At 41.1% G+C, this 26,789-nt stretch overlaps 1 protein-coding gene across 7 annotated transcripts in view; it reads right to left on the reverse strand.

Annotated features, from left to right (window-relative positions):
- The window catches only part of MAP3K5 (mitogen-activated protein kinase kinase kinase 5), a 92,570-nt gene that overhangs the window by 48,374 nt on the left and 17,407 nt on the right, over positions 1-26,789 (reverse strand). For all 7 annotated transcript variants that reach the window (XR_014562342.1, XR_014562343.1, XR_014562344.1 and 4 more), the window contains exons 2-7: positions 19,611-19,750; positions 16,720-16,743; positions 10,876-11,069; positions 10,121-10,289; positions 6,919-7,025; positions 2,037-2,207 (exon numbers count right to left, since the gene is read on the reverse strand). Coding sequence is in view for 2 of the 7 variants with exons in the window: in XM_083731602.1 (XP_083587728.1) it covers positions 2,037-2,207; positions 6,919-7,025; positions 10,121-10,289; positions 10,876-11,069; positions 16,720-16,743; positions 19,611-19,750 (805 nt within the window). In the remaining 5 variants the exon portion in view is untranslated. The remainder of the gene's footprint in view (positions 1-2,036; positions 2,208-6,918; positions 7,026-10,120; positions 10,290-10,875; positions 11,070-16,719; positions 16,744-19,610; positions 19,751-26,789) is intronic.

The raw sequence follows: 26,789 nt of genomic DNA on the forward strand, positions 1-26,789 counted from the left end.
ATAAGAGGTTTCCTCACTGCTTCATTGCTTCATTAGTCATCAGTTCACAAACATGCCGCCAGGGAATAACTTGAGAGTACAACATGAATCCTGTGGCTAAAGGCTCTTGGGACTCTGATGCCTCTGAATGACATGAGGGATCATATTGCTTGCTATCACACTGCAGCTGGGTTCAAATGCAATGCTAAACCATGGTTTGGTGCTACACATGCATGAGCACATGCCCTCTACTCCTCCTCCTCCTCCCGCCACATGGCCAGGAGAAGGACGTCACCAGCAGTTATTTTCAGTTTCCACTAATCTTGTATTTGTTTGGGGACCAGGGATCATGGTTTATCACAAACCCTAGCCAGTTTCAAAAGAAGCCAAAAAAGATATTATGAAGATAGTTTGTTTAGTTAACCAGGGATGCGGGTGGCGCTGTGTTCTAAACCACTGAGCCTCTTGGGCTTGCCGATCAGAAGGTTGGTGGTTCGAATCCGCACAATGGGGTGAGTTCCTGTTGCTCTGTCCCAGCTCCTGCCAACTTAGCAGTTTGAAAGCACACCACTGCAAGTAGATGAATAGGTACTGCTGTGGTGGGAAGGTAAATGGCATTTCCATGCACTCTGGTTTCCATCACGGTGTTCCGCTGCGCCAGAAGTGGTTTAGTCATGCTGGCCACATGACCCAGAAAGCTGCCTGTGGACAAACGCCGGCTCCCTCAGTCTGAAAGCGAGATGAGTGCCGCAACCGCATAGTCGCCTTTGATTGGACTTACCCGTCCAGGGGTCCTTTACCTTTACCTTAGTTAACCAGAGGTTGTGAAGCACCATAGTATCTTATCTGCATGTAACAACTAACTGAGATAGAGATTTCCAGGTGCGTGGAAGGAAAGAGGAAGCCCAAGACTTTGTTTGGGCTTGTTTCAGTTTGTACATGTAGTGCTAAAATCATGGTTTAGCATTATGCACAAATGCAGCTGCAAGTAAAAGCCCTTCAAGGTGACAGACTTTATTTCCATTCACAGTCTCACCATTTATTTAAAATTAATAAAAATTGAATAGCTTTTTATATCTGGCTTTTAGAAGAATCTGTCTAGAGTTTTCTTTAGTGTGCGACAGAATCTCCTTTAAAAATGCATATGGAAACAATACAAAATATACTGTAATACATTAAATGCTAAAGCCAAACCTTTATATCACTACAGCACATAAAATGTCTGCCCAGCACAATAATAAAAACTCAATGTAAACAAAATAAAACTGCACCAGCATGTCAGCCTTGCTACACCATGTATACAAGGAACTAAACATTCAGTATACAAGGTCAACTTAATGACTTAACAGCTCTAAACATTTTTAGCAGAACTCCTAGTACTATGCTGGAAGCTTGTTGCTAACAAGTCACTCTCTTCAACTTCTAATATCTGTCCTCCTTTAACCCTCTTCTCTCTCTCTGCTACAGGCTGCTGCTTTTTGGTTATGCCTGCTTGGCTATAGTCATCTACTGGAAACTGGCACAAGCTGAACCCAACCAGCTGACAGCTTTGGGCTCACACCCAGACTAGCTAGAGACTTGTTAGCCAAGCTAACAAGAGGAAGAAAACCATCTTGCCTGATTTACCCTGTCAGCATTATATCAGCAACGTGTCTGAGAAAAATCTGACAGCTAATAATTAACTTGTCATCGCTGTGTTGATATTAATAGAAAGTCTATCACCTAGCAGCGTTCACTCTTGTCCTCAACTTGGAAACAAGCAGATCATGAGAGAAGATAGGAAGATAAGCCACATGGACTCACTGAGCATGCTTCAATGGGCAATAAAAAATAATGAAACAAAACGTCTGGCAGTGGAAGAGTTGGCCCCTAGCCTCCGACATCAACTGTGAAGTTGCCAAGTCTAACTGGAATCATATTTATTCACTAGATTATTAATTATTTTTACGTAGCTATGAGTTTGTAGAAACAGAAAAAAGGAGCCCATTTCCAACTCCTATTGTCAGCTGGAGTGTTTTTGTTAAAATTATGTGGACATGTAACATGGTGCTACTTACCATAAAGTGCCTTGGTCTCTACTTTCTGTATCTGTAAATCCAGAATCCAGAAAGATATCTTTGTAGATCCGTCCCACAAGGCAGTACATATCAGAAGGTACTTGACTCTCATGTTCCACCAGAGGTATCATAATATCTAGAGCTTTCTGTCTGTCTCCAGGAAGATTTCGCCTGGGTTTTTTTTAATATATATAAAAAAGAATACAAACATTTGAATTTGTCATAATTCTCTGTTGTCCTGATATCTGAACACTTTATGTTCTTTTGGCACGGCTAGAATTTGAATAGAGCTGGGGGTCAAGGCAGGGAGAAAAGATAGCTGTCTCATTAAATTGAATGAAAATAACCTCCTTTTGCTCTTCACAGAAAATTATACTGTAGGCATCTGGCAGTATGACATAACGCATATGAAACAGGGAACATTTTAGTAAACTCTCTGTTCAGATATTACAGAATAGTTTCTCTTTGCAGTATGATTTTCATCTGGAGTTTTAACATAATGGGTTGCAATAAAGGTAGCAACAGGAAATGGATCTCATAATCTGTCACAGTCAGTTGAGACTTTTTGACTTAAAAAAATAGTTTGTTGCTCTCAAGTAGGAAATCGAAAAATAAAACTACTTGCTGATTGGTCAGTGCAGGGAGAATCCATTCTCGCACTGACCACTTTTTGAAGGTCTTCCCATTCCATGTTCTCATGATCATCAGAAACATTCATTCGTTGGCTGACCTCAAATTAATGCAAATTTCTTTGAGATGCAGAATTGCTTCTAATGCAACTGATTCCAGCATACAGCATTTCCAAGTAGGAAAAAACACACAAACCATCCATCGACTCTCAAATACAGATTTCTTTTGATGCTTGTACAGTGTGTTTATATGCTTAAAAATAATCCCATGTACAATTGTCACACATGGTAATCTAGACCTTGTTTGTATAGCTGTTCTACACAGAAGCTATACGTGCAGGAAATTAGTCACATTTGAAGCATCTCTGGGTAAGCAGCTCTGTCCATATTTCCCTAGCAACACAATGAAGGTGGCATTCAAGAGTGCCTTTCTATGCTTTGCAGCTTTGTAAAATAATGAACAAATAAAGAATGCCCAAAGAGGCAAAATCACCAAATTAATTAGATTTTCTCCACATCATTCCAACTATATTTTATCTCTGTTTTGTCCTCAACTTTCCATCTAGAAAACTGACTGATATGAGAAATTTAACATGGCTATAAGAGGCTAAAGATTCACTTAATACAGAGTCCATTTCATGTCACATATGTTATGTAACCATTTTGCAAAATGCTGATTAAGTGGTGGCAACATTTGCTCCAGATTTTTTGCAGTGTGATTTTTCTCACCTGCTTACTTCCCGGTTGCCACTTTGCTCTCTGCTTATCAAACATGAAAGGCACAAGTCCCAAAACTGGATATGACACTTTGTTCCACGTGGATTTGCTCTGAGCAGTAGACTCACATGATTCTGCTTCCACCCCATTATTTGCCAAAGGAATAATGCATTGTTTCAAGCTGAAACATTAGAAGAACAAGCCTCACTCCTACCTCAAGTTGCCTAAAGTATTTTACATTTTACTGTTATGAGATATTCAAAACTTAAACTGGTACCCACCCACTTTTCATTCTTCAAGATTACAACAAAGGTGAACTTTCTGTACATTTCTTTATGATGATGATAAGTTTAGACATATTGTGCCATAACTACAACTATCACAAGGCCTGTGAAAGCTATCATGGCTCACAGATTACAGCTAGAACTTTCTTACAATGTGAACACATTACTAGTCAAGAGAAAAGAGATTGCCAAGTATCATTTCATTTGACCCTGGGAACTGGCCTATCCACTTCCACTGTGTCATCTTTGCTTGCCCCGTGACACACACACACAACTCATCCTATTCCATACCCCACTTCAAAACAACCTTCTTCCTTGAAATCTTTTCTGCCCCTTTTCAGTTGAACCTTCACCAACCTGGTGCCCTCCAGATGTTTTGGCCTACAAGTCCCATTAGCCTCTGCTCACAAGGCACTAAGTTGACAAAGGCAGCTCAAATGCAAGCCTTGTCCTCCTTATACCCATTCAAAGCCAGGAAATGTTCAATTTCGTTTTTTAAAATAATATTTTAAAATAATATTTTAAAAAACCAAATAGTAGCCATTGCATATTCTTATGCAGGGACAGAATGCCTTGTATATTCTATGCCGTGCTAAGCACACCTTTGTTGCTAGATAGCTAAAGGAATTCCTGAGGAAGGCCAAATTTGTCCAGGTGCAGAGCTTCCAAATCTGATAAGAAAGAAAGCCAAAGTTCAGAGCCCCATCAGTTGCCCTCTGCTTCTTGTTATCCCAGCAGAGAATTTATTTCCTCAGACTTTTAAAGAAGAACAATCTGAGTGAGAGACTGCTGGTGTCCTTCTACCGAGGCTCCATAGAGAGCATTCTCACATACTGTATTTGTGCCTGGTTCTCCAGCTGTACAGCTAGGAAGAGGAAGGTGCTCCAGAAGGTCATAACCACAGCCCAAAGGATTATTGGTCATCCCCTCCCATCTTTGGAAGAACTGTACGGTTCCCGTTGTCTTAGGAAAGCAAACAATATCCTGCAGGATGCATCTCACCCGGGACACAGTCTGTTTGTACTACTGCCTTCTGGCAGGAGATACAGAAACATCAAGTCAAGGACAAATAGACTGAAAAATAGTTTCTATCCAAGAGCTGTGGCCTTCTTAAATGCAGTAACTCGATAGTGTGACCTGGGAGTTTGATGGGTGTGGGTGTGGGTGTGGCTGGAATGTGGTTTGTTTGGTTGTTGTTGTTGTGTTGCTTTTGTTGTTTTTAAGGGATGGCATCCAATTTCGTTGCACTTGTGCAATGTTGCACTTGTGTAATGACAATAAAGAATCTATCTATCTATCTATCTGCTGCCCCTTCCTAACAGAAGCTGTTTTGTCCTACCTATTTCCCAAGCCACCACAGATATCACTGTGTGAAATAAACTGGCAGCTGCCAGAAGACAGTGGCGGCATTGCACTGTAGCCCAACATTTTGCTGCCCAGTTCTGAGCTTGCCCCACTGATAATAACCTCTCTGCAGGGTTATGCTAGGGCATATAACCATAGCAGCTTGTATGTCATATATGGCAGAAGGTTTCAAATCCTGGTCCAACGAGCTTCCCCAAATGTAACTGAAATCAGTGTCAGGTCCCACTACAATGCAGATCAAAAGAAATTGGAGGAGAGAGGGAGGGACCAGGGTCAGGTGAGGTCTAACTTATTCCAGGAAAGATAAAGTAGCCGTGGGGGAGGTGAAGGGGATGCATTATTTCTAATGGTAGCAATCAACATAAAGAACGAGAATAATAGACTATTGCATTATGTAGCAAAGCAGTGAATTGGGGCTTACATTGTGCTTTATTTCGTGAACCAGATAAGACATTTCACATATGCACATCACCAGATGTCTTGCAAACAAGAGATGGTCTAAACATTGAACTCTTCACAAGGATGCTAGCCTCTAGTGACAATATTTATTTACCTAAAATATTTATATGCTTCCCTTCATTTTGCAAAATTTGCAAGGTGAATAAAACAACAACTCCCAAGACTGTTTCACAACAATAATAAAAAAAAAGTATCATGCACAGTAGAATGCAACATTAAAACCAACCCAACAAATACAAGCATAAACCCAGCAGAATCAGTAAAAAAACCAACCCTGAGTTTAAACCAGCTTCAACGACATGCTGGAAGGTCTGGGTAAATCATTGCCTGGTGTCAGAAGGACATCAGATTCAGTGCCAAGTGAGCCTCATGGGAAAGGCATTCCACCTCCACACGGGACAACTGAGGGCACAGCACACAACAGTCACCACCAGCTCAGCTTCAGAAGAGTGGAAGGACTCAAGGAAGGGTCATTGATGAGGACTGTAAAGTTTGGTCAGCTCAGGTGGGGGAAAATAGTCTTTTAGAGGTATCTGGGTCCTAAGCTGTTTTGAGCTTTTAAAAGCAGCAGAAACTTTGACTGTGCTTGGTAACTGAATAGCAGCAAGTGTTCTCATTTTTCAAAACAACTATTTACCACAGCCATTCCCAATTAATAGTCGAGCACCTCTGTTTTGAACTGAAGTTTCTGAAATGTCTTCAGAGGAAACCCCACATACTTCAGTCTAATATGGAGATTACTAGGAAATGGATACCAGTAGCCAGGTATTCTCTCCCTCCAAGGGGAATCATAGCTGATGCAAAGGCAAAAGAACAGGGAGGCACTGATTTGAGCTATAAAAGTAGATGCAATCCAAAAAGTGCAGGAAAAATAGCTTTCAATGTAGAGACATTCCAACAAATGTTTTGCATCAGACATGCTGTGAACAAACTGGCTCTTCCTCAGAGGGTTCAAAATTCAACTCAAAATTCTAGTCTACCATTCTAGTCCTATTCTTGCAAGGGCACAAGGCCCGCTTACAATTACATGCCTACAGTACATTGTGTACATGTGCGTCAGTGTGCATGCTGCACATCACGTCTGACCAGAATTGTGCCGATTTGTACTTTATGCTTTTGAGTATGTTTCATAGATTGTTCAATCAACAATCGTCTCTTCATGTTTTCTGTTTGATCAAACTGCTTTCATAATCATGTGCAGAAAATAAAGTTAAATACCGATTTTCACACAGATGGAAAGCCAAATCTAACTCCTAGGGTGTGAAGGAAGAAGAAGAGGAGGAGGAGGAGGTAAAGAAGGCAAGGGATATACAGAAAGAGACATATGACTCGAACAAGAAGTTTCACTGGAAAAGCTTCAAGCTTTTGTAGAAGGAACATTTAAGGAAATGAAACCAACAAAACTTCATTAGGAAGGAAAGCTCTTACCTGTTCAGTGCAAATGCATAATGAAACTTCACGTGATGATGCAAAGCCAAGTCAAAGGTTGGAAGTTTTTCTAATGTCTCTACCAGCTTCACAATAGAATCATAATCCTTCCAAGAAACAGAATGAAAGGATTTATTTAAGTCATTATCGCAAGAAAGGGAAATAAGAGTAAACTTTCCTGGTGTACTTCTGACATGACAAAACGATTTAACAGTTGCACCTGAAGAGGCACAAGTTAAAGTGGACACTATAATCATAATGTTCTTCATTATGTAATGAAAGAGCTTTTACTCCACTATCCTCTTTCTGCTTCCATTCAACTGCCACCAACTTACTTCTGAGCAGACATGCATAAAATTGCACTGTTCATTTTAAAAACACTAATTTAAGCTTGATGTCCCCAATGCAAGGGGAAAATCCATACCTACCAAGGCAACTTGCCCACCCACCAAAATGAGGGTTTGGGGGAGGGCTGCCTCCCTTTTAGTCTGTGTTATATTGGTTGGTAGGGTAGTAATAGATCTTGATGCCTTTTTGTGTGTTTGTGGGCTGGTTCTGAACATCACGAGTTTTTCTTTTGTGAAATGCGTATTCTGTGGTGCCAGAATTCCAAATGTGCCCCTGAACTGAAAAAAATAATGGGCTGCAGATGGTGACTGAATTAAGCATAATTAAGCCATATTTCTTTTTCATAGGAAAAGGGACTATTAATAGCAAATAACAAATGAGGTAAAATGAATAATTAAAGCTTTCTCTACACATAGGAATAGAAACTGACACAGGTATAATTAAGAGAGGTTATTCAAAGGGCAATTAACATAGGCTAGTTATCACCAATCCCCCACCTGTACTTATCAGGAAGTAATAAAAACAGACTGAATTTACAAGGAGGAAATGTTTCAGTTAAAAGGCACAAGAGCCTTTGAAAAGCTTCAATAATGCCTTGCATCTCCAAAGTAGACAGGCTGCTGATTTATTGCAAAAAATGAAACAAAATAAAATGCAACTCGGGTCTCAAAAAACATTAGATGCTAACAGAAAACATTGAAATGCAACAGGCTGACAATGATGCTGTCTGGATGCCCCATAAAAAGTGAATGAAGGATGTCAGTGTGGGTTCGTGTGAAAGCACCCTAAGAAACCAAAAAAATATAATATGCAGTTCCTGGGCACATAGCTATATAATCATTCCAGAGCTCTCACTCAAACAGCAGCTCCTCCTGTCATACCGGAAGTGGATTTCTATATAAAGTTTTGTTGGGCACACGAAGCAGAACACAGACTGTTTGAGCAGAAGCACTACCATCAGCTGTTAGGATTCCACAGACGGATTTTAAAATAGTTTTCATTTAGAATGATGCAAGGAGATACAAGTGAGCCCTCCTGTCTCACCCTCCTCCAAGTAGGGGTTTCTAAGCACCATCACAGGAGCATGTGAACAAGTACATGAAGGACCAGAGCTCCGTTGCAGAGCACTCACTTTACATACAGAAGGTCCCAGCGTCTCCAGATAGGGCTGGGAATATTCCTGGCTTGAAGCCCTGAAGAGCTACTGCCAGTCAATGGGGGCAATATGGAGTAAGGCAGTATAAAGCAGCTTTCTATGTTGCACTGGGACTCCTGCAGCTTAATCTGACAGTAGTTCCTTGCATACTATCAGATGGCACTTCTGTAGGGTTAACCCTACAGAAGTGATTCTCCCCGCCCCCCATCCACTTTGTGAAGTGCTATAGCAAGAAAGGGGATCTAAGTCAGTATGAGAGAACTTCCTATGTTGCACTGGGACTCCTTCAGCTTGCACTAAAAGTCCCAGCATAGGCATGGAATTTTCTAACATAATTTCTTTATAACCCAGCTACCAAACTTAACACAGTGTTCTCCAATATGCATAATATAATAGACTTTTTAAAAAAGGAATTCAGAATCCTAGCCATTATACACCCACCCCTTTCCACAGGCCTAGGCATAGATGTACACAAAGTTGCCATGGCAACAAAGTTCTGTTTTAAAATCTGGCAACTGCATGAGTGCTTTCACTCTGCAGTGAGACATAAGTGCCAGTGAGCCATTTGTCCAGAGCTCCCTGCATGCGTCCCCATGCTCTTTTCACTGGAAGCAGCAGCTGACCCAGATCCATTTACTGGTCAAGCATTTGCTTTGAGAATTTCCTGAAATGGGTGCCTGCAGCAGATATTAATTCCCTCTATTTCTGATGTTCAGGTGTGTGTGCCACTCACTGCTCATGTAGCCAAAACCCGTGTTCTGGAGCAGAGGTGTGGAACCCAAGGGCCAGATTCCCTTCTGTGCAAGCTTCTGAGGGCCACACGCCCAATGGTAGGTGGGCTGAGAGACAAAAGTGGGCGGGCAAACTAATGCAAAGTTTACTTTTGTGTGGTAGGCATTACCAAGGTTGTAGGACACATTTTGAAGGGACGAGGGTGGCGCTGTGGGTTAAACCACAGAGCCTAGGACTTGCCAATCAGAAGGTCAGCGGTTCGAATCCCCGCGACGGGATGAGCTCCCGTTGCTCGGTCCCAGCTCCTGCCAACCTAGCAGTTCAAAAGCACGTCAAAGTGCAAGTAGATAAATAGGTACCACTCCGGCAGGAAGGTAAATGGCGTTTCCGTGCACTGCTCTGGTTCGACAAAAGAGGCTTAGTCATGCTGGCTACATGACCCGAAAGCTGTACGCTGGCTCCCTCTGAGGGGGTGTGGCCTGGGAAGTGTTGTAAGGGCAGATAAGAGAGGCCTGGAGGAATAAGGTTCTCCAGTCTAGAGGGAAGTATTAGCAGGCTCAGGAAACCTACTGGTTTTACCTTATTTATTTGTTAAATATCTATCTCCCCCACCCTACCAGGAATGCAAATGTCAAAATGATAAATCAATACAGACTTACAGTAGGAGAAAAAGACCTTTTGGGAGGGGAACCTTAATGGGGGCAAGCCTCCTCTGAAATAAGGGCCTTGTTTGTTTATTCAGCCACGGAAAGCTGACTGACCAGGGGTGTGTGGAAAACTGGTTGGGAGGTGGAACTCGAATGAAATATATGTGGAAGAAGGCACATCTGACTTCTAGGAACAGTGAACAGGAGCACTCCACAGAGTATGATTTTGTTATAATGGATTAAATATGTTAGTAGTGAGAAGAAATATGTCGGTGGAATAACAGGAGCAGTACATTCAAATTAAACAATAGGGGCCTACCTGAATATCTCTGTAAGACAACAACAAGTTTATCACAATGTCAGCAGACAGAAGCTCAATGTTATCCACCCGTTGTCGTATCCTGGCCAGTTCTGTGGCTAGTTCTTCTCCCGTGTATAAGTTACGTGCTTTTCGAATATCATTAAGAATTGACTCCCTGAAGTATTGACTAGAATGGAAAAGAAAACTATCAATTTACGCCTGAATATTCAAGGACAGCTACTTGACTACCTAATTCTATAGCAAACACAATGATAAAGTACGAACGTGAGGCTCTCATTCTACTGCTACTGGGGACAATAACTGGCAGTAAGAGAACCAGGAAGATGAACCAAGGTAATGCAAATGTGATGTCAAGAATGATAGGAGTTATAGTCCAATAACCTCTGGAGGGGCAAAGATTCCCCAACCCTGCAATAAAGACCTACACAGATGGAATGAATGCAAGAAACTGCAAGCTGATCACTTCTGTAATGCAGCTATATAACATGCTTTATCCCTTTAAATTCAGAAGAACACAAAATATTTGCAAATCATGGGATGCGTGAACAGAAGTCACATCCCATGTTTCATATACATAGTTCAGCATGGTAAGGGATGTTGGAAGCTGGAAGAGAGTTGTGCACTTCTTTTTCTTGTAGAGACCAAGGCTCTCCTACCATATGCTGTACTTGTCTCACTGATGTTTTTTCCCCTCTTGAAAGGCTTTCGCATGTGAATTTGGCAGAAGATTGCATTATGGTGAGGATCCTTACCTTGAGCTGGCCTGTGCCACCTTCAAAAGCTGAATGAAACGGTCAACCAAAGGTAAACATATTGGCCCGAGCAGAAGTTCAAAGCTGGGCTGCATCAGCTCAGTTAGTCCTTTCATAAAACTGCTGTCACAACAGTAGACTTTGTTATGGGGAGTTATCATATATGGTACGAATATGTAGTTGCCAGTGCACATCTGCAGGAAAAATAAAAATATATACTCTGTATGAATTACGGCATGAGAATGCTTTATTAAAGCCAAACCATTGGACCCACTGAAATCAATGGACTTGAATAACATGTCAATTCATTTCAATAAGTCTGATCTGAGTATGACTTAGTTGGATATAACCCAGTGCAACCTATATTCAAAGCTTTTCTGTTGATTACAGCAATCCCTTGGGGGGTTATCTGTCAAGGACCACATGCCAGTTGCAGTCAGGGCAAAAGCTAGCAGCTAGTGGGGCAAAGCCCAAAGAGGGCAGTGCACAGCCCTCTCTCTCTCTCTCTCTCTCTCTCTCTCTCTCTCTCTCTTTCTTTCTTTCTTTCCATCATCTTTATTTTATCTCTCTGTGTGTTTCTGTCCAGCTGGGAGGGGAGACAGGTTGGCTGAGAGCTGAGGGTCTTATAACATTAGACCAAAGGTTGCAGATGGCTCACATTTGCTTTAAAACAATTCAGGTTTGGGTTTGTAAGTAGTTAAAAAAAAGGATATTGTTTCCAAGCTCAGTAGTACACTGAATGATTACTATTTAACTTACTATTATTTCGCATTTCCACACATGTGGATCTGCAAGGCCGCGGACAACAACAGAGCAATAAAACATTGCTAACCCAACAGCAAAAGCAAAACTAACCACAAGGATCACAAAGAGATCAACAAAACTGCCTTGAGGCGGGGGGCTTGTTTGTTTCTTACAATCAAGCAGTATATAAACTGTATGAAATAAGCAAATAATTTCATTGGAACAGTTACCGTATTTTTCTGTGTATAAGGCTAACTTTTTTAACCAAAAAATTTGGTTTAAACTTAGGGCTCGTTGTATACATGGGTAGTGCTGAAGGGTGTTTTCTTAATTTGGAGTCCCCCAAAACAGGGGGTGTCTTATACATGGGGGAAGAAGAAGAAGAGTTTGGATTTGATATCCCGCTTTATCACTACCCTAAGGAGTCTCAAAGCGGCTAACAATCTCCTTTCCCTTCCTCCCCCACATAAGGAGTCTTATACACATAAAAATACGGTATGTTTTTAGTAGTTGTCTCCTCCCTAGTAATGATGAAGCTCAATGTACCTCCCTCAGGAGGGAATTTCTCAGTCAACTTACAACTACTCAAACAGCCCTACCTTGTATCACCCATGACACTTCAGATGGCAAGCAAGGTGGGCTTCTAATGACTGAGTGAAGAAGTAGGTCCACGTGGTAGGTTATTTACAATGGATGCCATGTTCAGGTGTTTTGAGTATTCAGGCAAACTTCTGTATCTGTGAATTGGGGGCAGCACAGGTACTGATGCAAGCACTGCCCTCAACCTTCCTATGTCCTCAATTCCCAACCATCTCTATGTTGTATGTGGAAGGCCTATAGGGGCTTCTACTCAAAGAAGCCCCCTGCATACCTTCATATAACAAAGGGAAGGCCAGGAACTGAGGGGGACGTGGGGTGGGGCTTGCATGTGCTCCTCTGTGCCCCCATCTACACTGTGAGCTTTCACATTTTAGAAATTATGGTTGAAACTTCATTTGGTGTCAGAGAGCTCAAGCAGAGTAAGATCAGTTTCTTAGTATATCTCCAGTGGTGTCCTTATCAGTGTTATACTGCTGTAGGGAACGTTACAGGGAAATCTCAGAAGATATCTAGTTTCTGTTACTGAAATACGAACAACCCTAAATTAGAACTTATAGCAAAGAAAGTCCTGTTTCTTTAAGCCACATTGGGACTTATTTCCAAATAAAAAAGCTAGCAGTTGTATTATCTATATTCCCTCTCTGTGCAATAATCACAACTCCTCTTGGCTATAAAGATCCTGCCAGCTCTGGAGAAGCTATGACACGTTCATTATTGAGCCTGTCACCACTATACCACCAACAAGGTGGTAATCTCACAGCATTCATTATTACGTCATCCAGTACTTATGCTTGGTTAGTGTGATAGCGAAATTGCCAATATTATTGTGGTGATGAGTCGGTGATGAATCAGTTCTCCTTTCTACAGCCCTTGATGTGTCTCTTTCAGAGACCGTCCATAATAACTGTATTACGTAAGACTTATTGTTGAAAGTACTTCTCTGTAGGGCTTTCCTTTCAAACAGATGGCAAAATTTAGAGCATACTATTAAGCCCATTTCTCACATAATTTTCAGCGATCAAGTCAACATGTGCTAATATTGTGATTAATACAAATATACAGCAGAGACTCCACTTTTACAAGGAGAAAAATAGATAGCTTGCTATCTAACTTGCTATCTAATAGGGATAAGACCAACACACATTTGCAGGATATTGAAATGTCGACAAACTTTCTCATTGTTCATTAGTGGAGCAATTCTCACAATTGAGTGTGATAAGCTAGGGGTGAGGAACCTCACCCACACTTGTATTTCATATAGCCCTCTGGATCCCCTTCCAGCCATTAGCTCTTCATCAGGGAGCTGCTAAGAGGGTTAAGAGCTTTGATGTGGTGAAATTACAAATATCTGTTGCATGAAAATCAAAACAGAAGGGGCACAGTCCTAAGCAGACTTGCATTTCTTGCAAATATGAAAACAGCAGTCCATACATTATGCAATTTCATGCATGCAATATTCAGGATGTGATTGCATTTCGAAGTTTGAGGCTTCAAATAACTGCAATGCTTGCAGTTCAGCTGTGTGCTGACCTTATTTGCAGCCTTCTGCTGGGTTTGCTGAGTCCTCGGTGCCTTTTGCACAGTCATGATAAAGGCTGCTGAAGAGCTTTTTAAAAATTTAAACTATAAACCTTGTTTTTTTTATTTAAAAAAACTCTCAAGGAGGTGAAACCTGAGTGGAATTACTAAGAATTAAAACATGACTTTGTTTCCACAGGAAATCGCTCTGGGTGTATGTGTTTTTTTCATCTCTGCCAAGCTAAGCAGTTGGCTCCTTATCTCTCTCGCCCTGACCTAGCCACTGTGATCCATGCGACGGTCACCTCTAGACTGGATTATTGTAACTCGCTCTATGTGGGGCTGCCCTTGACACTGACCCAGAAACTCCAGCGGGTGCAGAATGCCGCAGCGAGACTCCTTATGGGGTCTTCGCTGCGAGATCACATTCATCCGGTGCTATACCAGCTGCACTGGCTCCCGGTGGAGTACAGGATCAGGTTTAAGGTGCTGGTTTTAACCTTTGAAGCCCTATATGGCCTAGGACCCTCGTACCTACGGGACTGCCTCTCCTGGTATGCCCCACAGAGAAACCTACGGTCTGCAAATAATAACATCCTCAAGGTCCCAGGCCTCAGAGAGGTTAGGCTGGCCTCAACTAGAGCCAGGGCCTTCTCGGCTGCGGCTCCAATCTGGTGGAACGCTCTGTCACAAGAGACTAGGGCCCTGCGGGACCTGACATCTTTCCGCAGGGCCCGCAAGACAGAGTTGTTCCACCAGGCCTTTGGTCAGGGCGCAGCCCGACTCCCTCCTCTGGCAACCTGCACAGAATTTTGCTTAATCGGTTGCCATCAATTTGATTTTAATTAATTTTTATAATGAAATATTTTTAGAATGTGTGATTATTTGACTGTTTGATTCTTTGATTGTTGTTAGCCGCCCTGAGCCCGGCTTCAGCTGGGGAGGGCGGGATATAAATAAAATTTATTATTTATTATTATTATTATTATTAAAGGTGCATGCTTGATGTCTAAAATGTGACCCTTGGACAGCTTTCCACTAGGGGAGGGGTGTCCAACAGGTCAATCAGGATTGATAGGTTGATCCCCGGCAGGTTCCGGTCGATTGTGGGCTCCTTTTACTTTGCGTTGGCATAAGAGCATCCTGCCCCAGCCCCTCACCCCGGCCTCCATTTTTGCATGATCAGTGGAACAATCTGTGAGGCAGATTGTTTCCTTAGCGATTTTTGGGTGAGCGACTTTTCCCCTTACCCCTTTACTCAATGTTGACATTTTCCTCCATAAAAACAGCTCAACTACCATCATCCCTAGGAGTGATGGGACTTGGAGATCAGCAACATATGAATATGGCAGGTTACCCTACTTTGCATTATAGAGATTTATGGCAGGCATCCAGAGGATACCAGTTTAACCTGTTAATGCGAGATAGAGCATATTAAGGTGTCAACAGCACAAAACACTTCAATATCGAAAGACCTGTCTGCATAATGGAAACATCCAGAAGCCTCCTGTGTCTTGTTTCTAAAATATAATCTCTTTGAAACACATTTCCTGTTCCTGATGTAGCCACAAAATATATAGAATAAAAACAAAAATATCCTGCCCATCTCCTCTAGTGTTCCTCCTTTGCATGATTGCAGCTGTCTATAAAGTGTTTTGGGAATGCACTCACCCAATGAGTCCCGCCAGTCAAAGTCTTGTAGAAGGACTGCTCTTCACACAACGGGGCTCCCCTCCCTTTCTCCCCAATACTGGCTAGGTGAGGGGGTTGAGAGATCCCCCTGAACATCACACAAGGGGAGGAGGAGGAGGACTGTCCCATCTGACAAACGGAACAGTTTAGATAATTGTGATGCCAACCAAAGGAGAAAACCCACAAGGCCAGCTTCCTTCCTCCTAATAAGTTCCAACAGTTTGAGGCAAATATGAAGGAAAACCATATTCAGCTGACAAATGGTTATTCTGAAAAGCTGAGGAACAAGTGTTTCCCTGTTGTTGTTGTTTGTTTGATTGATAAAATTTATACACCACTTGATTGTAAAAACAAGAAACCCCAAAGTAGTTTACAGAAAGGTGAAACAATAAAAGTTAACAACCATGCTTACAAACATACACACGTTAAAATATTAAAACAGATTAAAATTGTCATTGCTATAACCCCCTTTTCACCACTCTTCTCATTGAAAGCAGAAGCACTCTCCACAATCATATATGATTTTGTGCACTATTTTAAAGCAGCCTGCCAGCAATTCTTCTGCCCCGTCCCCAAATTAACTTGACTTTCCACATTCTGCTCCAACAACAAATTGCTGAATCCTAAAAAGACTCAAGACAAGCCTTAGGCTAGGTGAGCAGTCAACAGTTGTATAGTTATAGGTCCACCTCTGAATCTCAGAAGTTGAGGGACAAATGGCAACAACCTGCTTGTGGCTTCCTGGAAGCATCTGATGTTTGGATGAAAACCATAAGAAACCAAATGCTAGATTATATGAGCCTCTAGTCTGATCATGAGAGCTTTCCTTGTGTCATGAGGATGTTGTATGGGAATTGTGGGCTAAATGCAATTTATCAGTCCTGGGCATTTGTAAAAGCAGGAAGCTTATCTATCTGTACATAGTTTCCAAAAGCAGGAACAGGAAAGGAACTTGCTTAAAATCAAGCCAAAGGGAAGAAATAAGAGTAGGAATGGGAGAAGGGAATGCATGGGGGTAAGAATCAAGGAAGTTTGCTTGTGTGAAGGGAAAAGAGACAAATTGTAGAAAACCTGGTAAAGACAATATGAAATGGTAAACATGGCACTAGCAACAGGTGAATTAATGTGATTTCTAGTATTTGCTGCTGGAAATTCAGGCATTTTGACCTGAGTAACAGAGATATATGGAATAGGTGTATCAGAGAAAACTGATTGGCATACTTTTAAACCTTCAGCTAAGTCACAGGGCAATTCATAACACAATTTACTATTTTTGAAAAATATACTTACATTATTCTTCTGGCAAATAATTTCCTATAAAGAAAAAAATATAGATATCAATTGTATAAATTGCAGATGATAACTAATACAGAACTTTGGACCTGAATGCCATTATGCTTGTCCTTGGAGTTTTGCATTTATTTTATGGGATTCCATTGCCTAGGGAGAAATCCCCTTTGTATTGAATGCAACAGATACAGATACAGTTACTGAACCTTCTCTTGTGCCTTTAACAGCAGCCTGGACCACAGAGATTAAAAACGGACACTTTCCCTAACATAAAGATAAAAGGGACAGGAAAAGATTCACCATTCTGATTTATGGACTGGTGGTGACTTGAAGGCAGGCTTTTTCGATGTTAGCACCAGCATCCGAAATATGAGAGCCCCATCTGTACTGGCATTCCACTGTTTTTTTGAAGGCACACCTGCTTACAAAGGCATTCTCTTGACCTAAGTCTCCTGTTTTAACTGCCGTGCTGTTTTCATGGAATGGTCTTACTCTACGTTTTAAATGCTGTACATTTTAACCATGTTATGTAGTGTAATTTTATAAACCATTCAGAAGCCTTTTTTGGCATTAAGTAGTAGATCGATTGATCGGTCTGATTAATAATGCTACATGTCAGACTGTTGTTGAAGGTGCAGGAGTAAAGAATTGTGGCAACCTTAGATACAAAACTGGGCAAATGTTACCAATTCCTGTTAGCAAGATAGCAGTTGAATTTGCAAGAATATGCCAACCAAGGTTATTTGTTAATAAATCCATTACAATGTCCAATCTGAAGATTTGCGCCGGCACAGCTACTTGACAACTATTTTTATCCAATATATTAAATACTAGTTGCTATTATTGGGAAACTCATATTCATCAGTTATCATTATGCATATCTTGCTGTGCTGTCAGTTGCCATGGACACGCCTTTGAATTGACTGCAAGGAAGGACTTAAAAACATCCAGATGCTCCACACTATTTCTGAATGACACAACAGAAGGGATGTGAGGAAACCACAGGTTAGCTACATAACTTCATCTGTTCAAAAGTCCAATCAGCTTAGTATTTGTAGGCCTGAAGTAAGATAAGGTAGATGGTTGTGAAGGGAAGAGTTGTGGTTAGAACTGATTTTGTTCACTTTTATTTAAACAGTTCTATCCCACCTACTTCCCAGACAAATCAAGACAGCTAACAAACCAAAATACAGGAGTAATATTTCAAATACAGTGGTACCTCTAGATACGAACGGGATCCGTTCCGGAGCCCCGTTCGCTTCTAGAAGTAAACGTGACTAGCGACGGCACGTCTGCGCGCACACACGTTGCTTTTCGCCGCTTCTGCACATGCGCGTGACATCATTTTGAGCGTCTGCACATGCGGCGAAACCCGGAATAACACGCTCCGTTACTTCCGGGTTGCCAAGGAGCGCAACTTGAACACGCTCAACTCGAAGCGTATTCAACCCGAGGTATGACTGTACAGAAAAATCAACAAGGAAAACCCACTCATAACAACCAACAATCCCCCTCCTCACACCCACCCACAAACACCACAGTAATAATTCCAACACAACCAAGCCCCTAAGTCCTTTTCAGAAAGTCAAATCTTTACCGGCAGCCTGATACACCTCAGAATCCCATACTGATTCAATTCTGTGTTTGATGCTCCTATATATCACAAGGTGTATGTATGTTTACATATAGTTGCATCAGCTGCTGTTTCAGTTTTGTTTTTTGCCCACAGGTTTCTGAAACAGGAAGTGAGACCAGTTGTGGGGTGCGGGGAGGGGGTGGAATGGGAGAATCAGCTGTGGGGTAGTAAAAGCAGTGTCTCAGTCATTACTTCCTGCAATTCCAAGAACTGGATGCCATACACTGTCAAATTAAGTCAACTACCTGTAGTAAGGCTAATGTGGAATGCATTGTGCAGGATCAGACCCCCATGGGCTCAGATAGTACAAGCACTCTCATCACACCCAGGCTTACCCTCCATGGTTCTGTAGTTTTAATTCGCTAGGGTAGTACGATGAGGTTGATACTAGGAAAAACTCCCTAACTCTAATTACAGTGCAACAATGAATTGTTATGCCTAGGGAAGTACTGCTATTTTCTCCCTTGAATTTACCAGCATATACTGGATGGGCATCCGTCTTGGATGCTTTAGGATATCCTGTCACAGGAATGACATACTTGGTTCCTTCCAACCCTGTGGGTATGTCTGAACTAGAGTCTCTGTGGGCTACTTAATTTCATTTTTGAATTTGTTCTTCAACATGTCCCACCCGTCAGTTCTTGCCGCACTGCCCTTTGAACATTTAAGGGGCAAAGAGCAACAGGGAATCAATGCGGGCAAAAAGAGCGGGGCAGGTGAGCGGACAGGCGGAGGAGGAATACAATAATTTTAAAACATTACTTTAATGCAACAGGAAAATTAGTCATGGTGGAGTGGAACGTTGACGTGGAATACTTTTTGGGTGTTTACTGCGATTTCCAAAACCTCTGTTCCAGGTTTCTTTCACACTGAGCTTTGAAGCTGTTTGACAGCAAGCAAGAGTAAGTGGAAAGACATTTTGTGGTTCCCTTAGCATAGTATTTTTTATTTGTAAATCACTACCCTGTGAGGTAGGCTAAGCCGAGAGGCAGTGACTGGCCCAAGGTCACCCAGTGAGCTTCATGGCCAAATAGGGATTTGAAACCTGGTCTCCCAGGTCCTAGTCCAGCACTCTAACTACCACACCACACTGACCCTGTATGTTTGGCATCTGATTGTGTTTTCCTTTCCAGAAATCATGATGACAAATAAAACTGAGAATTGAGGACTTTAGCTCAATGCAATAAGACATTTATCTGAAATTCTCAGGTCCCCTCCCACTTCAATCTTCTCAGGCTACAAGAGCATCACTTACCTTCAATGACTGCAGAGAGTCTGCATTTGTATCACAGTAGAGGATAATATTGTTGGCCATGCTGAAACTCTCTCGGACTCCCAGGTGATAGAAGAGGGAGGGCTGGCGGAAAGCGTCACTCATCTCCACCACTGCAATATCTGCAAGGAAGAGCAAAAGATATGCTTGTCAGTCTTGGTTTTAAAATTCCAGCACTGCAAATATATTTTCAATTAACCTGATGGCTTTTCTCAGCAACCATCAAAGGTAGCTGCTGTCCTGGAGAACAGAAGTTGCTTTTAAAGCCAATTCCAAAACCAGTAACTAGAAAATGAACTACAGTGATGAAATGAAAAAGAACTTGCAACATTTTTTTTGCTGTGGAATAACAGATCTAAGCTTTTGTTCCAAGAAGGCTGTACTTTAAGGGGAAATGCAGAAGAGGAGGGATTTCCTCTTTGAAATAAATAAATAATTGATTCTTGAGGACTCTTCTAGTAGTGGTTCCTCATTGCAGCACTGGCAGCACATCTGTGAGCTATGGACAATTCAAATATTTTGCGTTTATGGGTTCCACCTTTAAAGTGTTCTCATACAACAGGGAAGCATTATGCGGCTTTTATAACTTTCCGTTAACAGAGCCATTAGATTCCTGGCTGTTCACAGTATTTCGCTCCATGGTCTACCAGATTCCACGTAATGCTTCCACATAAAATAAAGTCAAATCATTTTTTTAAAAAGTTGTTCCAGATCACATCATCTACCAAAGAACCCTGTGCATTAAAGAAGATTCTGGGACATGCCATAAGGTGTGCAGACAGTTCACATACGGAACTGGCCTGGCTTCCTGGGCATCATCCTTCCGATGCATGAAAAAAGAGTAAAATCTTAGAACGAACACTCTGTGCAATTTCACATTACAGGGAAAGATCAATGATAGAGGAAAACCATCTTTCAGAAAAACTTGTCTGCCTTTGAATAACTTTCAATGAGTTTCAAAATTTACCAGAACACAGTCTGATATACCAATATACATTTTTTTCCCCTTTCCCAGAACATTTTTGTGATTGGTTACATGCAGGTTCTCATCCCAGAGAACTGAAATGTTTCTTGGATTAGATATTTATAAATTAAACATCCTAGAACTCTGGAACCCTTTAGCCATCCTCTCCTTTGGTGATCTGATAATTTACACCAGCCGTACAGTGTAAATTCCAAGCAATATGTAGGAGTAATAGTAAATGATAAGGATACATATTCATCACGTTAGAGTCATGATTTGTATCCTTGCTTAAAGTTTACAACTTATTTATGAAGAGCTGCTGTCAGGGCTGGAGTCAAGAGCAAGTCAGAAAGCAAGAATCAGAGTTTGTCAGTGAAGTTAACTCTTTATTAAAAGAAACAGCATACAACTCAGCAACACTTCCCAGCAAGTACTGCCCCTATGGAGCAGTGGCCAGGACTGATGGTCCCTGCCTTCAACCCCCTCTAAGGCCCCTCCTCTGCCAGATGTTTCCAAAGCAGTCTCAAACTGCTGTAGGGGTACCCTTAATCTCTGCTCCACTCTATGCATCTTCCCGTATGGCCTTGATACAAGGGGTGAGGGGAGCTTGTTGCGGTTTACAACACCTGGGAGACAGACTCCTGGGATTACCGTATTCTGCAGCCTCTAGGCACCCCTTCTCTGCTTCAGCCTCTGAGTCTGAACTACTCCCTGTCACAGGCTCTCCTTGCTCACTAAATCCCATTGCCTCTTCAGCATCCAATAACTCCCTTCACTCCTTGCCCTCTGACCTCTTGTCAGTGTCCCACCACCAATCTTCTGGCTTTGAGTCTTCCTCCTCTGGGGTGTCCCTTGGGAGTTCCCTGGCTGGTGCCTGTCACCACTCCTTGTCATCCAGCTAATCCCTCATAGTTATATAAATTTCAGAAAGCTGAATTAAATGCAAGATTCCACATCTCAAAAGCAACAAACTAATCCAGAGGTATCTTTTATCAGAGAAAGTAACTATAGATCAGAGGTAGGCAACCTTAGGCCCGGGGGCCAGATGCAGCCCAATCGCCTTCTCAATCTGGCTCGCTGACGGTCTGGGAATCAGCATATTTTTACATGAGTAGAATGTGTCCTTTTTAAAAATAAAATAAAATATGCATCTCTGGGTATTTGTGGGGCATAGGAATTCGTTCATATTTTCCCCCAAAATATAGTCCAGCCCACCACATGGTCTGAGGGACAGTGGACTGGCCCACAGTTTAAAAAGGTTGCTGACCCCTGCTATAGATAGTAGTCTTCCTACTTCTGCCTCCACAGTAGTTTCTGAATACCAGTTGTTGAAAACTGCAGGAGGAAGAGTGTTCTTATGCTTGAGTCCTGCTTCTGGGCTTCCCATGGGCATCTGGTTGGCCACTGTGAGGACAGAATGCTGGACCAAATGGGCTACTGGCCTGATCCAGCAGGCTCTCCTTGTGTTCTTATACCATATGTATTGTATTTCTCTTTACATTATAGTAATTACTTCTAAATCTGCATTTGCTTTTTTCGTGATACATGTTCTCCTTTTTGGCAAGGCATAAGTGGTCTCTCTAGCTGCACTCCTGTCAGTCTATCAGCTTCACCAGAGGTGAATTCACAAAGAGCAACATTAGAAGTGTCTTGGATTCTCTTGTGTGGCCACACTCACGTTACAGGACCGGTTGGTTTTAAAATAGTGAAAGGTGTTGTCTCTGGGTAGGCTATCTACCACAAACCTGTACTGTAGGTTAACATTTACTGCATATGCCTCAGTGCCATAATTCTCCTTAGTAACATAGCTAGCTTTGCGTTATTATTAAAGCAAGCAACCTTCTGCTCCTACAGCATCATAAAAAGGCAACATAGAAGACGTGTCTTTTCTTGTGAACATGCCATCTGTCTTTCTCACCCACAACACTTCCTTCTCCTAACCATTCAGTAAATTGTGCTGATTTTTCAAAGGAAAAAAGTGGGGGAGAATCTGTAAAGAGTTTCTCAGAATCTAATAAGCAAATGGATATTTTCAGTTGTTAAAAATAGAGTAATATTTTGTTTTCAACACTATTTCTATCTATAAAGTTAGAGACACTTCTACTGACAATTCAAGAGTAGAAAGTAAAGTGTCGTTAGTAACACTTGTTAGATTAAGTAATTATTTTTTTGGAAAAAAAACAATCCTCAAACATTTAATTGACTGAAGAGTGCACCCTAATAACCAGTCAGTAGAACATTTATACCTTTTTAATGCCAGGGCTTATAAAAACTGCAGATGGCAAACACTAAGAGGCATCTCCCCTGTTCTCCCACATAGGATGGATCTTCTAGGATGATCTGACACAAAACATGAACACATAATTTGAAAACTATATTTCTTGCTTCTGAAATATTGTTTTTAACCATATGCAAATTTAATGAATGGGTTAATTTTAAAAACTCATATAACCTAAACTTTATGTTCATTTGTAAGCACAGCTTGTATCCACCAAGAGCCATGCATTCAGTATTGTGGGCACAATTCTGTGGAACTGCCTCCCAACTGAGATCAGGTAGACCCTCTGCCTGTTGAACTTCACCTAGTGAAGTCCTATTTCATCGGGCATTTAAGTACGTTTTCTTATTTTTCTAGTTAGTTTTAACTGGTTTTATCTTTGTAGTGTCTTTTTAACCTGACTTTACACCATGCACAGACTAAGGTGTTAAGCAGTATTTAAGTTGTTGAATTAATAAATAAATAAATAATAACTAAGGTAACAGCAAGAGCCTGGAGTATAACGGTTGGTAGAGCATAAGACTCTTAATCTCAGAGTTGTGGTTCAAACCCCACACTGGGCAAAATATTCCTTCACTGCAGGTTGATTATTATTTTCTGTTGCCTTTTGTAGCGTTCTGCTTTAAATGATGTATTTTTTTCAATGTTAACCACCATGGGGTTATGTGAGAGGAAGGGGTAGGTTATAAGAAACAAGGAGACTGGCTTCATTCTGGCTTAAGGTTTTAGTCTTTTGTATAGACACTGTGAACAATTCTATGCATCTTTACTCAGATTAAGTTACAGCGGGCCCAGTGAAGATTATTTGTAGGTAGATGTTCATGAGATAGCAGCCCACGTCTCTTAGGAGATAACACCACAATCATGAATAATTCTGTGTTTTGTTTTTACAGCAGTCTTGTAAATAAAAACTCTGAGGAAGATCACATAAATTCCCTCAAGTTCTCTCGGATGAGAGGATGTACTTCACAGCAAAATAAATAAATAAATAAAAATCATTAAATTATGGAACCCACTACCACAAACTGTAGGGGTACAAGACAAATTAATGGAGGAGCAAGCTATCAATGGCTACTAGCCCTGCCAGTTGTATACCACTTCCAGTATTGGAGGCAGTATGCCTCTGAATGCTACTTGTTGGAGAATACAAGTGGGGACGGGGCTGTTGCATTCATGTCCTGCTTGTGGATTTCCCATACTGGTTGGCCACTGGTAGCCAGTGATTGGCCACTGTGAGAACAGGATGCTGGACTAGATAGGCCTTTGGTCTGGGGACTTATGTTCTTAAATACGCCTTGAATGGATTTCAGAACATAAAGCTTACAGCCCAATTCTATGTACCGATGGCCACTGTTTTCTATCATATTATAATATGATAAACGCTGTAGTAAGAAGGGTGAACACCCACTATGACGAACTTTGCACTTAGCTTAAATCAATACTATTAATCACTAAGCTGAATTACCGAAGTTGAAGTGCTCTCATTGTTCTTTGCCATGTAAGCAGCCCAAGAACCAAATGATTACTTCCCATTTAACTATACACTCCTGTTTGCCTCCTAAGGGATTTCATTTAATTTCATACAGGACAAATGAACTGGATCTATAAATGAGCCAGACCAATTTCCAATTGAGCTACATCATGGATTTTCTGGTAGTATTGATAGGACAGCTTCTTATGCTAATGCAATCAACTATTTCTCCACTTTCCCTCTAGCTGGGCTCTATGGTGAAAGGTGATTAGCAGAACATTAGCCCCTTGAAACTGAAAGGGGGCTAATGATGCATTTCTTTTCACTGTAGTCCTTTAGCAAACACAATAAATCTGTTACCCATTTGTGGTATACCAAGCACATCAAACGGTTTGATAAAAGAGCAGAATAGATAGAGAGAGGAAGACAAAAGTAACAGCTGTATGTCTATTAAGTTCCATTTCCACCAACACCCATCATTAAAACAAACAGGCAACAGCTTTATCAATCATAGTGATGTCTAGAGTTGAAACAACTACACCTGAAACAGAAAGAAATGAGATACAGTACTAAACAGCTTGCCTAATTCACTGCCTACTGGGCTCTACATACTTCACAAGGTCAAATGTGAGCAATGATTAACAAACCTAACTACTAGACCTTCACATGGCCTATCAGATATACCGACTATGAAAAAGATATACTTCTCAGGGGTGGGGGTTATAAACCCCATTCCTAGAAGTTTATCTACAGAAGCATTCAGGTTGATTTTTATTTTAAACAAACCGCTTATGTATAGTACAAATACTTAAGAAAGAACACTGAGAACTGTAAGGCTGGTCCACAGTATCACTGGAATTATCCAACCAAACTACAGTATCTCTTTTATTTATTAACAAATAAAACCTTTGTTATGAGGAAACTCAGCTGAGCAATACAAGTAACAATAAAAACAAGAAAGCCAGTGAAATACAGACATGAGCATGAAGAAGAAATTAAAAAGGGAGAACCCACAGAGGATGCTTCACATGTTTGGCTTGGGCAATTGGCAATATCAGTGAGGTCTATTTTTGTTTAAAGCCCAATGAGATCCAGAGTTAAGAATGCTTGTAAGAAGTCTTTCAATAAGTGCCTTTGTGCTCTTTGCATCACTCTAGGAATCAGTGCTTAAAGGTTATAAGGCACTTCAGATTATATCTATGAGTACTGCAACAAGATTTAGACATGGTATTACTGGTATGCATATGATAATTGCAACTACCACCTACTAGCTCAGGAAGTGCTGAAGTTTCTTATAAACCTAGCATGTATGTGAAATATTCATCAGGGGTAGGAAAGCAATAATAAACTGATCAAATCACACAGGAGCAGTTCCACCAGTATGAGATTATTGCTGAAGGGTCATGGGAAGCAGAAATACCATTAAAGGTGACTGCATCACTCAGTTTGATTTGTTCTCAAAATTAAAAATCGACTTGAATTGAAGCAACCAGATAACAAGGCAACAGGGTTTCACCATGTGAGTGTAGCCACCTGGGTCTGTTTGTCCCTGTCCAACCCCTGCATTTAGAATTCTCAAAGCCCATTGGCTACCTGTTACTTTTGGGTGTTAAGAGTGCTGGGGGGGGCAGTTACTTCCCCTTCCTTCCCACAAAGGCAAACACAATACAGTAGCTATCTTTACTGAGAGGAGCACTCACTGGAAGCCTGCTGCCTGCTTATTGGAGCCAAACAAGTGCTCCTATGTTTCAGTTCATTAGTCTTTGTTATTCAGATGAGGTAGCTTGGGGGGGGGGTTAGCTTTTACTGAAGGAGTTGAGTTTTCCCAAGAGAAAAAATGATTTGGGAATCTGAATGTGAGGTAAGAGTGCTATAATTCAGCCCATCAATATTTCAGACAACTATCTTGACTGTGGTTTGTCAATGGTAGAAAACAAGGTACTAACTTTGTACTTAGGATTGTAATGTCTGGTTTCCTGTTAGTGTCTAAGGAACTCAGTGCTTTTCTAAAAGGATGGATTCCAAGGCTTGCCTAAATTATTATTATTATTATTATTATTATTATTATTATTATTATTGATTGGCTGGTTACTGACTCACCTTTTATACATATTTCAAGGTGATTTAGAAACATATAATAAAAACAATTATAATTTTTTTTAAAAACAGTACAAAACACAACTATATACAAGTTTAAAAACAATACAAAACGATCACCTAGAGACTTTTCATCCTGTTAGAAAAAATTGCTGAAACAAAAATGACTTCAACACTGATGCACATCCTATTCTTCCTTCCCTGGGAAATGTTCTCAGTAAAAGCAGACATGTAGAAGCAAGTTGAGATTTCTCCACAACGCAAGGCCAGAGGCTACATTTCCAGGGCAAAATTGTTACAGTGAAAGTAGATTCTTCCAATTTTTTATGTTATTTTCTGTGTTATTTTCCT

Source organism: Podarcis gaigeae (genome assembly GCF_964106915.1).
Source record: "Podarcis gaigeae genome assembly, chromosome: 3".
In the NCBI taxonomy this organism is placed as follows: Eukaryota; Metazoa; Chordata; class Lepidosauria; order Squamata; family Lacertidae; genus Podarcis; species Podarcis gaigeae.